We start from the raw sequence: 12,500 nt of genomic DNA, 5'->3' as shown, positions 1-12,500 counted from the left end.
ATTTGCCTTTACCCACTTAGTCATTATATCCACATTACTGATGATTATTTATCAAAAATCTCATTGTGTAAATATTTTGTGAAAGCACCAATAGTCATCCCTACAATTTTGTCACAATATCGGTATTTGTCCATATCGCCCAACTGAACATTTAGCCCACTTTGTAGAAAACACCGAGATATATATCGTGTATCGTCATTCAGCCTAAAAATACCAAGATATGATTTTTGGTCCATATCGCCCAGCCCTAACAGACAGTCAGTCCAGGTGTAAAGATACACAGGTAGTTGGTCCAGAAGTGTCGCCAGGCAGACAGGCTTCAGAATTTCCTAGGAACTCAGATTAAGTCAGAGGTTATTTTATCAGCCTTCCTCCTCTGATGTCTTCTCCAATCACAAACCTCACAGTCACAACGTGCCCTGTCCTCCAATAACATTCCTCACTGCTGAAATGGTTAAACTGGAAAAACAGTGGAAACACTATAAACACTTCCATATACGTAGTTGCTGGTACATTGAAGATTCAGGACTGCTTCGTCAATAAACCCTGCACGAAACAAACATTAATACAAAAGATGATAATTAGAAGAATTTTTCTTAGTGAGACTATTGTAAAAGCTGTTTTCCCTGCCCATGACGTACGAGGGAAAGGCGTCACAGACAACATGTTTCCCAAAATAAGAAGCAGAATAAAAGACGTCCCTTCGTGAAGAAACCTGAAACCAAATAAATTGGCAGATAGTCAGCAACATGAGGAAAAAGGCAAATTTTGAGATTTAAGTTTACCTTCTCAACTCCATGAAACAACAAACCAAACCAGACACGACCCGTTACATACAGGAATGCACTGTATTGATATTTTTAAACGTAAACTAAAAACCCAGTCTGGCTTTTATGTAGTGTTTTATAATTTTGTCATTTTACTGTTGATCATTATTACTTATTTTTCAGTACTTAGTATTAGTATTTCATTATTTTATTTTTATTGCTTGTATTATCTTTTATTGTTTATCTTTTATTATCTTAACTACCCATCTTTTATTGTTGTCTTATTCAATTAACTTTTTTTTATGGGGTTTTTAGTTGTTTTGGTGTGCATTAGTCTCTAAATCCATTTTTAACATCCTACGTTTTGTCAATCACTTGTAAAGCACCTAACCCTAACCCTTGAATTGCATTTGATTTGTTTGAAAGGTGCTATATAAATAAAGTTTGATTGATTGATTGATTGATTGATTGATTGATTGATTGATTGACTGTTGCGGGCAAATAAGGCATACTGTATATCTGTATGTCTGTGTTCCTGTTTGGGAAAGCTGTTACTGGAAATGTTGCCCAGTATCTCAGGGAAATGTCTTCTCATTCCCTCACAGTGCAGACTGGAGGTCTAGTTGAGTCACACAGTATCATGCTCTGAGGAACTATTGCAAAAATGCTAAGCTGGAATGAAATGATGAAGCAATGGCAGGAAAGATTTGACAAACAATTTAAACGGAGACAAGTACAACAGAAAGATTTGCTGAAAAAACAGAAATGCTCATCTTTTTCAGTGCTCTAGTCTAGTTGCTCTAGTCTTGCTACTCCAGAGAGATAGAGAGGGAGATTTCATTCAGAATTGCATGAATATGGGTTTAAAGACATGATTTTTTGGTTTTGTTATAGACCAGAATACAATAGTTTATTTGCATAGCCTGTTTAAAAGAAACAAGATATTTAAGGCAATATCACACGAGAGGGAGTGCTGTTGTACTGGATATCAGCACGGCTGTGATAATCAGATAATCAGTGATTCAGATTGAGGGTGAGAGTCAGAAGATTTGGTGCCAGAGTTTATCCAGTAGTGGGCAGTGTTTCATCAGCCAAAAACACTCTATTCTTCATCTTTCTGTCTTTCAAATAGTGAGATAATACACTGTGCACAAGGCTTCTGTCAATATGACCCAACAAAAATATCACAAAAACAAAACGGCAGAGGTGAAGACTTGGACCTGAGTTGCAGTTAGAATAGCTTGAGACTTGACTTGATGCATGAAGAGAAGACTTGACCTGACTTGACTTGGGTTCTGGTGACTCGGGACTTGACTCTGACTTGTACTCTGATGACTTGAAAAGGTTTCTAAAGTCTTGACTTGAGATCTTGTGTTTGTGTAAATGACTTAGATTGAAAGTGATGAGATTTGTTCCAGCAGACGACTGAATTTAAATTCTGTTTTCTGAATTTCTATGGAATGATTGACTTTATTGAAGTTGAAACTGATTATAGAAATCAAACTCATGATGCTCTTACCAAGTTTTTATCCTATTAAAACCATATTGCATTGAAAAGTCCTAGATATTTAGTTTTCTTTAAGATATTAAATTGATACTGGACTCTTGATTTGTTCTGACTTGACTTGCTGTTCTACACTGAGACTTGAGACTTGACATTAATGACATGGACTTGACTTGGATTTGAGACTTGGGACTGGACTTGAGACTTGTGCCTCAAGACTTGAGACTGACTTAGGACTTGAGTAAAGTTAACTTGGTCACACCTCTGCAAAAAGACTCTGTAGATTAGTGTCCCGCTTCAGCAGACGACCCTTCCCACTCTACCCGAAGAAGCTGAATAAAGGAAAAAAGGGGGTTTTGTTAAATTTGAGAGTCTGTGGCTTTTAAACAATAATTAGTTCCCTTCAAAACTTCACATCAATATGTCAAGAAGGCTTGTGCCAGTTCACAGAAGCATCACTGGAGTCCGTGAATATCTGTTTGAGTAGTGTCCTAGGGGATTTCCCACACCGTCCCGTTTACCCCTCCCTGCTCCCTGCAGATCTACAGTACAGTTCATGTTACATCATGTGTTGTGAAACAGTGCGAGGTGTCGTCCGACCGGTCTGAGGACGCTCTCACTTTCACTCTCAAGACAATAACGTCTTCTTTTAAGTCACAGCAACTCATGTAACAACGTCTATTGTTTTTTAAATGAGATAGGCCTACTTTTTCCTTTCTTTACACCAGGGATTTTATTTCACATTTTAGCAAAGAACACTTCAAATTGAGTGGGATAATTTGGTTCTCTTTCTGTTAGACATGATATGACCGGATCACTTTTCACCCTCATTTTTATTGTGCTTTTCCTGAGAAAGTGGTGTAGGCGTTTAGCTGATGCTTATATCCAGAGTGACTTAAAATGAGTGTAACTTAAAAATGGGTGTAACAACAGAATAATTCTGAATTCCTAGATCACCAACATTACAAGCAACTAACAGGAGGTCAGAGGTCAGAGGTCACAGCACCCTGACAGTAGCAAATATTCCTGAGTCTTGAGAATGATCACGTACGATGAAGAAACGCTACGTAAAGAAAAAAGATCCGAGGGGAAATGCTTGAAAAGTTTTATCTAATAAGAAAAACAAAGACAGGAACGTAGGAGGAAGATACAGGAGAGTGGGATGTGATTCCAGAGTGTGGCGTGGGAGTGATGCACTTCTTAAAATTTGATTTCTTCATTCCAAGAAGAAGAAGAAGAGTGGAAGAGTGAAGAAGAGAGGAAGAGTGGTGTTGTTTTGTAAAGGAAAAATTTCTTCTTTCACATTGTTTAAAAAAACAGCTACTGGAGGCGGACTTTGTTGTGTATTTTTGTGTATTTTTATTATTTCTCTTATTCCTATTCCTGTGGATAACTGGCCAAACAGCAGATTTTTTTGTTTTTGTTTTCACTTTACTGATTTTTCACTTCACAGAATTGCACACACTGTAATACAGACATCAAGTTTACATGAACGGAGTCAGCAGCACAAGTCTTCCCTTAGCTGCAGCTGGTGATTTGTTGATGCTTGCTTTGTTTTGTTCTGTTCTTATTTTACAGCATTTTGTAATTTTGTTAAAAAGGTGCAAAAAATATACGTATAAAAATTCACAGTACACATATAGTAAATCTATGATTACACAGCAAAAACTACAAATATGACTCAAATATGTGCCTTGTCTTGCAAAATAGTAAACACTTCTAAAACAGACGACTCGCCCCCAAAACAAAGCTCTCATTGAACTTATGAATACGCCAGATTTTTTTTTTTTTGTATTTTTTTTAATTATTATTATTTTTGTATTTTCCCTTTTCATTCTATTTTTCTTGGTTAATTCCTTAAAGAAGCTGTAAATATTCCTTATTTCACAAACAAATATAAATAATAAATATTTAGTTTAGATACTGGGTTAGACCGATATACGGGGCCGATATTAGCCTTTTCATTTCAAATCAGATATCAGCCGGTCAATGTGGTCCAACTCTCATATGATGGATATGATGCAGTTTGATTGATTACATATTTATTGTGGAATTGATCAATACTGCACTGGCTGTAGGAAGCCCTGAACATGAATTGATTCTAATGCAACATTTTGTTTGGATTCCACACAAGTATGCATGGATATTATTGTTACTATTAGTAGTAGCAGTAGTATTATTGGTATTATTATTATCATAGTGGGTTTCAGTGGAGAGTTTTAGTGTCCCATGATGCTCTAAATGCTGCTTCAGAGGCTTTTCCACCCGGATAAGAATAACATTTCTGGGAGAAAAGTGAATCCTTGGAATTTGTTTTTAATTTTTTTGGCCTCAAAATGGTCAAATTTAAAGACATTCAATATCAGCACAAAATATCGTCAATCAGTATCAACCTTCAAAAAAGCGTAAGTAGATTTATTTTGCAGATTTCATAAATGTGGGCGGTCCTGAGGTTGAGAACCGCTGACACAGCTTCTTTCTGCTGGTTCTGTTCTGACAATGTGAACGGACGACAACGCACATGTTGTCCTTCATCTGGAGGTTTAGATTCATGGATCAGCTAATAATCCACACACACCAACCTGCATGGCTATTTACATCTGTAACCTGAATATATTTGTGAATAGACACTTTCTGTAAACATGTAGGCCTGTTAATGTGAACACGATGCACATATTGTACATCATGTGTGGTAAATTCACATTTGTTTTCTTCATTTTCACATATTTTCACTTCATTTTTTCTTTGTCTCAGTATGTTCTACTGCTGCTATTTTGGACTCCCCACATACATGCTGTAATTCATATATTTCCTCTTAAAATGTGCTTAAATTGTCAGTTATGTTAAAATAAATACTTCCCAATCGCTATATTCTTATTCTATTTTTCTTTGCTGTAGTCTGTAGCCTTTGCTGCTGTAACGACCCGTTTCAAAGTTTCATCTCATCACATCAGTAAGTTTCTTCATTGCTGGATTTCCACTCCACCAGCTGCTTGATTGAGATTCTCAAGTTCAGCGTTTCTTCTTTCTGCTTGTAGTCTGGCTCTGTCCACTCTTCTGACTGTGAGAAAACAACAGATTCAACTGTTTAATTTTCAAGTTCAAATTTAAGACTTAAAGGTCCCATATTCTCCACTTCCCAGAGTTTTATTTTGTGTCTTGAGGTCCATTCAAAGCTGTGTGTGTGGTGTCATGAACCAAAAACACTCTCAATCCATTTTTACATTTTCCAGCATCTCTCTGAGCCTTACCAAGAACAGGCTGTTTCTGTCGCCGTGTCTTTAAGGCTCATTAATATTAATGACCCCTCCGTTCCGATCGGCTAACCGTTTCAAGAGTGAAACATGAGACGCCGCGGCCCGGCGGCTACAGGTAGGGAAAACTCTCCGGTAATAAACAATGACAACCGCTCAACCGCTTTGAAAAAAAACTTTGTTAGTCTATTACTTCTTACAAAAATGATAATGAGCGAACCTTTGTGACGCCACAAAGTTACGGAAGTCCAAACGGCTCGTTTAGAGGCTCGCTTTTCTAATATGGATTGTGTGGATTTAGTTGGCGACCGTGCGTTTTGATACTTTCACCATGTTTAGATAGACCATCCAACTCCTTTATCATCACAGAGGCGAGGGGAGTCCTGCTTTACACCATATGGGACCTTTAAAACACACTACATGCTTCACAATACATAAAATGTGAAGAAACTTAAAAACAAGTAAACACGTCATCCCCATGAATGAAGCAGGCAGGCCTCGGGCCAATCAGTAACAACACGCATCAGTGAACATGTCGTTCCTGACGTATGATGAAGTCTCCGTCTGCATGGGCCAATCAGTGACAGATCTGTCACCTTGTTTTGAGCTCTGACTGTTGCTCCTCTTTGGGCCAGTCAGTGTCACTTTGAATGCTGGAGGTTTTGTCAAAATCATTCCCTACTTACTTTAATCTCAGATTTTTTTTTCTCGCAAATTTCTGAGTGGTATTTTTTTGGGGGGTGAATTTCTGACTACAATCTCATAATCTTTTTTCTCAGACCCCCTCCCCTCCGGCTGTGGTAAAAAAAAAAAAAATCACCTACAATGGCCCTAATATGCCGTGGTCCAAATCAGACCAAGTGGTGGTTTTGTTCAAATCATTGCATAGAGGCCAATGAATGAGGGAAATGATAAAGAACAAATGAGAGCCTCAGTCTGTTTGATTCAACCTGAACCTCAAGCTGCAGGTTCTTCAGGTTCAGGTTCTGGCTCAGACCCAGAGCATGCTGGGATGCTACATACTCCTGGAGTGACTCAACCAAATACTTTCACTGCACCAGACTGGTCCAACCACTCACATTTAAAGCCCACAACTGCCAGAGTGCCGTAGGACAGCAGCAGCAGGTAGATCAGCACACAGATGACTGCCACATAGATGTAGACGTGATTGGAGTCCTGACCGTCTGAAACACGAAGACAAATATCATTCAATACTCGCATACATTACAGATAATATGTCAATACCAGCATCAACCCAAGCACTGGGATCAATCATTTGTTAAAGCTGCACTAGGCAAGATTTTGATGTAAAATTACACCCATCTTGTCAGCCGAAATCATAAAGCGTCATAGATTCACCATTTTTGGCCCACTTGAAATTTTGGTGATGACTCAAAACTTAAGAGTGAAATACAAACTGGCTGCTGCATCCCAAAGCTTTTTCTCTCCTCCTTTCCTCTCCTCTCCTCTCCTCCCTCCCAAATTGGAATTGTTTCCTCCAATGCTTGAATATAAGATCAAATTTCTAGGCTGTTAATAATAATAATAATTATTATTATAGCCTAGAAATTTTATGTAATTTGGAAGAAATTAAATAAAATACATCCCCCCCCAAAAAAAAACAACAACCAAAAAAACAATAATATCGTATTGTATCATATCGGAAATTTTATATCGCGATACTGTCCCACCAAAATATCACAATATTACATTTTGGATATCGCCCAAGCCCAGTGGCTATGATTGGGTCAAGCATGCGCACAAACCGCCGACGTGTGAAGTTGCCCCAGTGCAGCTTTAAATCCAGCTGATGTCACAGCAGCACCGGGCGGTGTGTTACCTCCAGGGAAGACCACGTCAGTCTGGGTGATGTACGTCTCCTCGGCGGTGCTGACCTCACAGGTGTAGCTGCCCTGGTGCTCCAGCAGCAGGTTCTGCAGCTGCAGGCCGCTGGACGCCCGGAGGCCGTCGCACACGTGGTCCTTCCACTGCTCCCAGACCTTCAGCAGTGGCGAGCGCGACGTGGCGTTCAGGGAGAGGACCGTCTGCACGCGCCTGAACCTCCAGGTCAGGTTGAAGCTCCGGACGACAGAGTGAGGAAAGCTGCAGGGAATCATCACTCCGCTGCCTGGGAGAGCCAGGATGGACGCTGAAACACACAATCAGTTCACCAGATACTGATAATTCCCATAAAGCTTGGCTTGCTTTGTTTTACTGGCTGCTATACCAACTATAGGCCTTTTAGCCCTTCCCATAATGCTTTGCTTTAAATCAGCGTTAATGTTACTTTCATCGGCCATTTCCAACTCGTCAGCGGAACACCAAGTACTGTTAATTAAGATGATCAGCCGGGACGAGCTTATTTCGGATTACTTGAGATATTTGGTCACAGTTAGCTAGGTAGCTAGCCAACGTTAGTTAGCTACGTAGCTACGCAAGCAACTTCTGAACCCATCGTCTATCGGTCTGATTGATTAGACTCTGGGGGCGACGGCCAATATTTGGGGGTTTCCGGTGTAGCCAGCGGACATCCGGGCCAAGACTTCCTCTTCCGTGCGCCGGTCATTGTTTACAGTCCGATTAGCAACTTGAGACGCGAGAGTGGAGTTGAGAGACGACGTCTCATATGCAGATATCTGTTTATAGAGATAAGCCGAAATGTCGTCTGGACCTAAAACACAAAAGTATCAATGTCTGTGTATTTTGTTTGTTTGGATCCATTCTCGCACATACAACTCCGCCTCTACTCAGGGCGTAGAAAGTGAAAGAAAGTGGAGGACTGTGTTGGTGTCAATGGTGTTTATGTGTTTTCAAGCTAGCAGAAAACTGCTAATGTTTCTGAGAACTGGAGATTGCGATTTTTACACTTGTTGGAGGTACAATCCACAACACAGCAACTTTTCTGCATGTTTTTCAATCTGTTTAAACAATGTAGTTTGGTCTCAATCTCACAAACTCATCGAGAGTAAGGGATCTTCCTCTTTGTCTTGTTTTTTTTGTATTGTTAAAAATGTATTAGGGTTCGACCAATATGGGTTTTTGAAGGCAGATATAATTTTTTTTAGACTAAGGTTTAAATTTTATCATTTTCATGCCAAGTTACAAATATTCAGTGTTTCCTCACAGAGTTTTCTTCTTGTCAGGGTGGAAAAGCCTCATTTAGATTTAATAATAATTAGACCATCATGGGACACTAAAACTAAACCCAGACTGATGACATTATTTCAGGTGGGTTTGCAGGGATACATTACTGCCTTTACATGAAGAATTAATTTACAACAAACATTATTGAACAGTTAAAAAAATAAATACAATGTGTAACGGGAAAAAAAAATTGATTAAAATTTAATTAGGCTACCGTGACGTTTCAGGATGGCCGTTCTGTTGCTCACGTCGCTGCTGACAGAACAAATGTAGGTCAGATTTGCGGCTTCGTTTCCCATGAGTCTTAGAGAACTGTGGATGTCATAAAATCCCTGCAGGTTCTTCTGGGTTCTGGTTGAGTTGTGGAGGCCTTGAAGCTCAGTGGGAGGATCAGTGGACCAGGTGAGCGTCGGGGCTGGATAAATCCCTCTGGCTCCACAGGTGACATTGTCAGCTGTCAGCTCCATGTGGACGTCCCGCACCGGAGCTGCAAAGATAATAATAGTCTTGCTGTTAGATCCAAACCGCTTTGCAGACCCAACGATAACTATTGTCTGTTTTAAGAAAAAGCTGTTGCCTCAAATTCATTTTTAATTTAAATTTTTTTAAAAGGAAATAAAAAGGAAATATGTGATGTTCAAATAAAAAATATGCAACTTGGCAAACTGACAAGAAGAGACAACGTTTATGCATATTTTTGTATTTGAACCATGTTATGAGTGTTAATTTCTAACATGTAACAACAAAAAAATAAATAAGAAACAAGAACAAGAAAATCTGCCAAATAGGCAAAAAAAGAAACAACAAAACTGAAAATTGGTAAATTCTTGACAAAAGTAGTCTGTAATATTACATCCTCGAAAAAGAATAGGAAAAAGTAAGAACTTATTTTGTCCTACACCTTCCTCTAATTAAATAATCACATCATCAATATATCCATATATATATTAATACATATTTTGTAGATCTCATCAAGGCTCACTTTTTGTAATTCTCTTAAACTGATTTATATTTGTACTTTGATTTCTACATCTACACCTTTCCACAGATTCACTCCATGAATGGAAATGCACAGACTTTTTCAGCAGCTTATTTTAAAACTAAATTCACCTGTTAATTTCCCTAAGTATCAGGAGAGATCAGCATTGGTTTATGTTTATTTACAAAGCCCTCATTGGGAGATTACCATTCTACTTTAACTCACTTTTACACTGGAATATTGGAGCCTACCACACACGCTCCCACTCCCAGACTGTCTAATACTTGAGGTCCTGCGTGTCTTCACGGACCTCGGAAAGACCGCGCTTTTAAGTTTTGTGCTCCGCATACTTGGAATATTTTACAGGGTTTGTTGAAATATGATTCCCTTGTTCCCCTGGGACATTTTCAGTCAAAGATATCAACTCTGGTTAACCTTAATTGCACCCGTTTTAAATGATGTACTTGTGAGGATGGACTGATCTGTGTGATTCTCTTTTTGAATTGTCTTTTTTGTTTGTTTATTTAGTTGTTTATTTATTCATTAATTTCCTCTTTCGTGTTATTTGTGATTTTCTCTACTTGTAATCTCAGCACCACCAGACGGTCTCAACCCTCAGTGTGTCTTCCGAGAACTAAATAAAGGTTGAATAAACCCCTTCCCTATTTGAGAATTTTTTTTTTTTGTATGTTACCAGGAAGCAGACGACACAAACCTTTTATTACGAGCGAGATGACGCTGGACTCGTCGGTGCGCGGAGCCGTCATGGTGATGCAGAAGTATTTTCCCTGGTCGTGCGGCGTGACGTCCCTCAGCAGCAGCGTGGCGTTCCCCTGCAGCACCTGGTCGGCGTACAGGCCCGTCCGGCCCTGGTACAGGTCGGACGGAGAGTTGTGTCCGATCACGAAGCCGGTGTCGCCGTAGCGCGTGCAGCTCACCACCGCTTTCTTCTTGTACCACATGATCCTCGCGCCTTTGCCGTCAGAGTCGAAGTGGCACGGGAGCACGCATTCCTCCGAATTCACGCATGTCACGGTGAATTCTGGGAACACGGACAAACACACAAAAAACACACACACTCACTGATTACTGATGCTAGTCATGTTAGGGTGGAGGGGTGCGGCATGACTGGAGTGAGTGAATCTACATTGACTTTAAAGCTGCAATAAGTGATTTTCCTGACCACTAGAGGGCGACAGAAACCGCAACACATTTGTAAATAAAGCACAGCAAAGCCACTGCACTACGGAGGCCTACAAAGGACAAATGATAATGACAAATCATTAATAGACCCTCTCCGATGGCTCATCACAAGACTCTGTAGTCTCCCCGGTGTCACTCACACTCTACACCACTGATTCTCAACTTTTTTCATATCAAGGACCCCTAATTTAGTCCACATTAGGGCCACGGACCCCCATTTGATGAGATTTTGTCTCTCAGACCCAAATCTGGGAATATTTTTATTGTTAGATATTATTTTGTCCAGAATTCCATGACTATCTGTATTGTAGGCAGAGATATATATCAGTGAAACTATGATCAAAACAGTCATTCTTCTACATTCTCTAATTGTGTTAATCTCTAAATGAAGTAATAGTGAAGTTTAACAATTCATCAATTTGCTGGGGACCCCCTGGAACCCCCTTCAAGGACCCCTGGTGGTCCCCGGACCCCAGATTGAGAACCACTGCTCTACACACGACTGCTGAAGCAACTGTCCTGAGACTACTTTCGTGAAGTTCTCAGATGACACAGCAATTGGGGACACTCCCAACTTTGAAGACAAGCTACAAGACAGCAGTGGTGGGAAGTCAATTTCTTGGACCTAAATGCGGAGAAGACAAAGACTTCTGATGAACACCGTCCGCCCTGAGGCACCTTACCATCGGAGCCAAAAGAAGAGAGAGAGTAGAGGAGTATAAACATCTGCACTGCCAAAATCATCCATCTTAACAAGTCATTTAGTCTCATATTGAGTCTTCAAATCTTACTCTTCTTAAAACAAGAGAAACATTCTGCCAGTGAGGAGAGATAACTCCTCCCCACTTGTTTCTAATGCAGCCTCACTTGTTTCAGGAATTTTCTAGAAATGAGTGTCAGTCTGTTGAAACCAGTCAGATTAAGGCAGATCACTGCACTGCTGTCAAGAAAATAACACTTGATTCTACAAAATTCAAATTCAAAAATACAAAAAAACAAGTTGGTTTGCATTGGAAACACGTGAAGTGATCTAACACCTCTGGCAGATTTTTTTCACTTGTTCTAAGAAAATGAGGATTCTAGGTATTCTAGGACTTGATAATAAGACTAAATGACTTGTTAAGATGGATTTTTTATTACAGGGGACCAAGGTCATCAGGAAACCACAAAGGACCCTGAAATATCAGGAGAATGCATAATGCTCCTTCCCTCTCTTCCTCTGACCCACCTGGATGAAACTGGAAGAAGACTAAGGTCCCTTCCTTTCAAAGACTTAGCCACTACAGTTAGAAAATCACCAAGCTACTAACTTGTATGTGAACGTACGGAAGATTTGAATGTGAATAATTCAGGACTAAAGTCAGGACTTTAAACTCAGAACTCAAATACATTTTTCACATACATTTTTCATCCTCTTCCGTATGAACCTGTTGATGCTTGTGACCTCTACCGTACCGCCTGCTGTATGAGCGCACGCTATATTTCCCCAATGCAGGGCTCCTGGGGCTGGAACAGTGCAGACCGTAATTCACCTAAAGGCAAAAAGCATAAACGAGCAAACCAACAAACAGACCGAGCCTGGCTCTTATTGAGGAGCAAGCCAAGCTCATAATAAAGTACATGGACTGTCAGCATGAGTTCACAGTATA

The 12,500-nt window shown here is 39.9% G+C and overlaps 1 protein-coding gene and 1 long non-coding RNA gene across 2 annotated transcripts; both read right to left on the bottom strand.

Moving 5' to 3' along the window:
- Positions 1-3,616: 3,616 nt before the first annotated feature.
- On the bottom strand, positions 3,617-7,502 carry LOC139640619 (uncharacterized). Its single transcript, XR_011694929.1, has 3 exons — positions 7,366-7,502; positions 6,605-6,709; positions 3,617-5,332 (listed from the first exon to the last, which is right to left on the bottom strand). It is a non-coding gene; the product is annotated as an uncharacterized lncRNA (long non-coding RNA).
- Positions 7,503-8,863: 1,361 nt separating this feature from the next.
- On the bottom strand, positions 8,864-10,690 carry LOC139640617 (V-set domain containing T-cell activation inhibitor 1-like; the record flags this gene model as incomplete). The annotated part of the gene is made up of 2 exons (XM_071514791.1): positions 8,864-9,156; positions 10,364-10,690. Coding segments are annotated over 2 exons (620 nt in total), but the record flags the coding sequence as incomplete, so codon positions are not given.
- Between the last annotated feature and the right edge of the window lie 1,810 nt (positions 10,691-12,500).

The sequence above is a fragment of the Centroberyx affinis genome, unplaced genomic scaffold (genome assembly GCF_046629955.1).
Source record: "Centroberyx affinis isolate AG114_WGS23_722 - 3 ecotype Tasmania unplaced genomic scaffold, CSIRO-AGI_Caff_v1 ptg009956l_1, whole genome shotgun sequence".
NCBI lineage: Eukaryota > Metazoa > Chordata > Actinopteri > Beryciformes > Berycidae > Centroberyx > Centroberyx affinis.
Note: the sequence above shows the minus strand (reverse complement) of the source record. Positions and strands in the feature narration are given on the sequence as shown.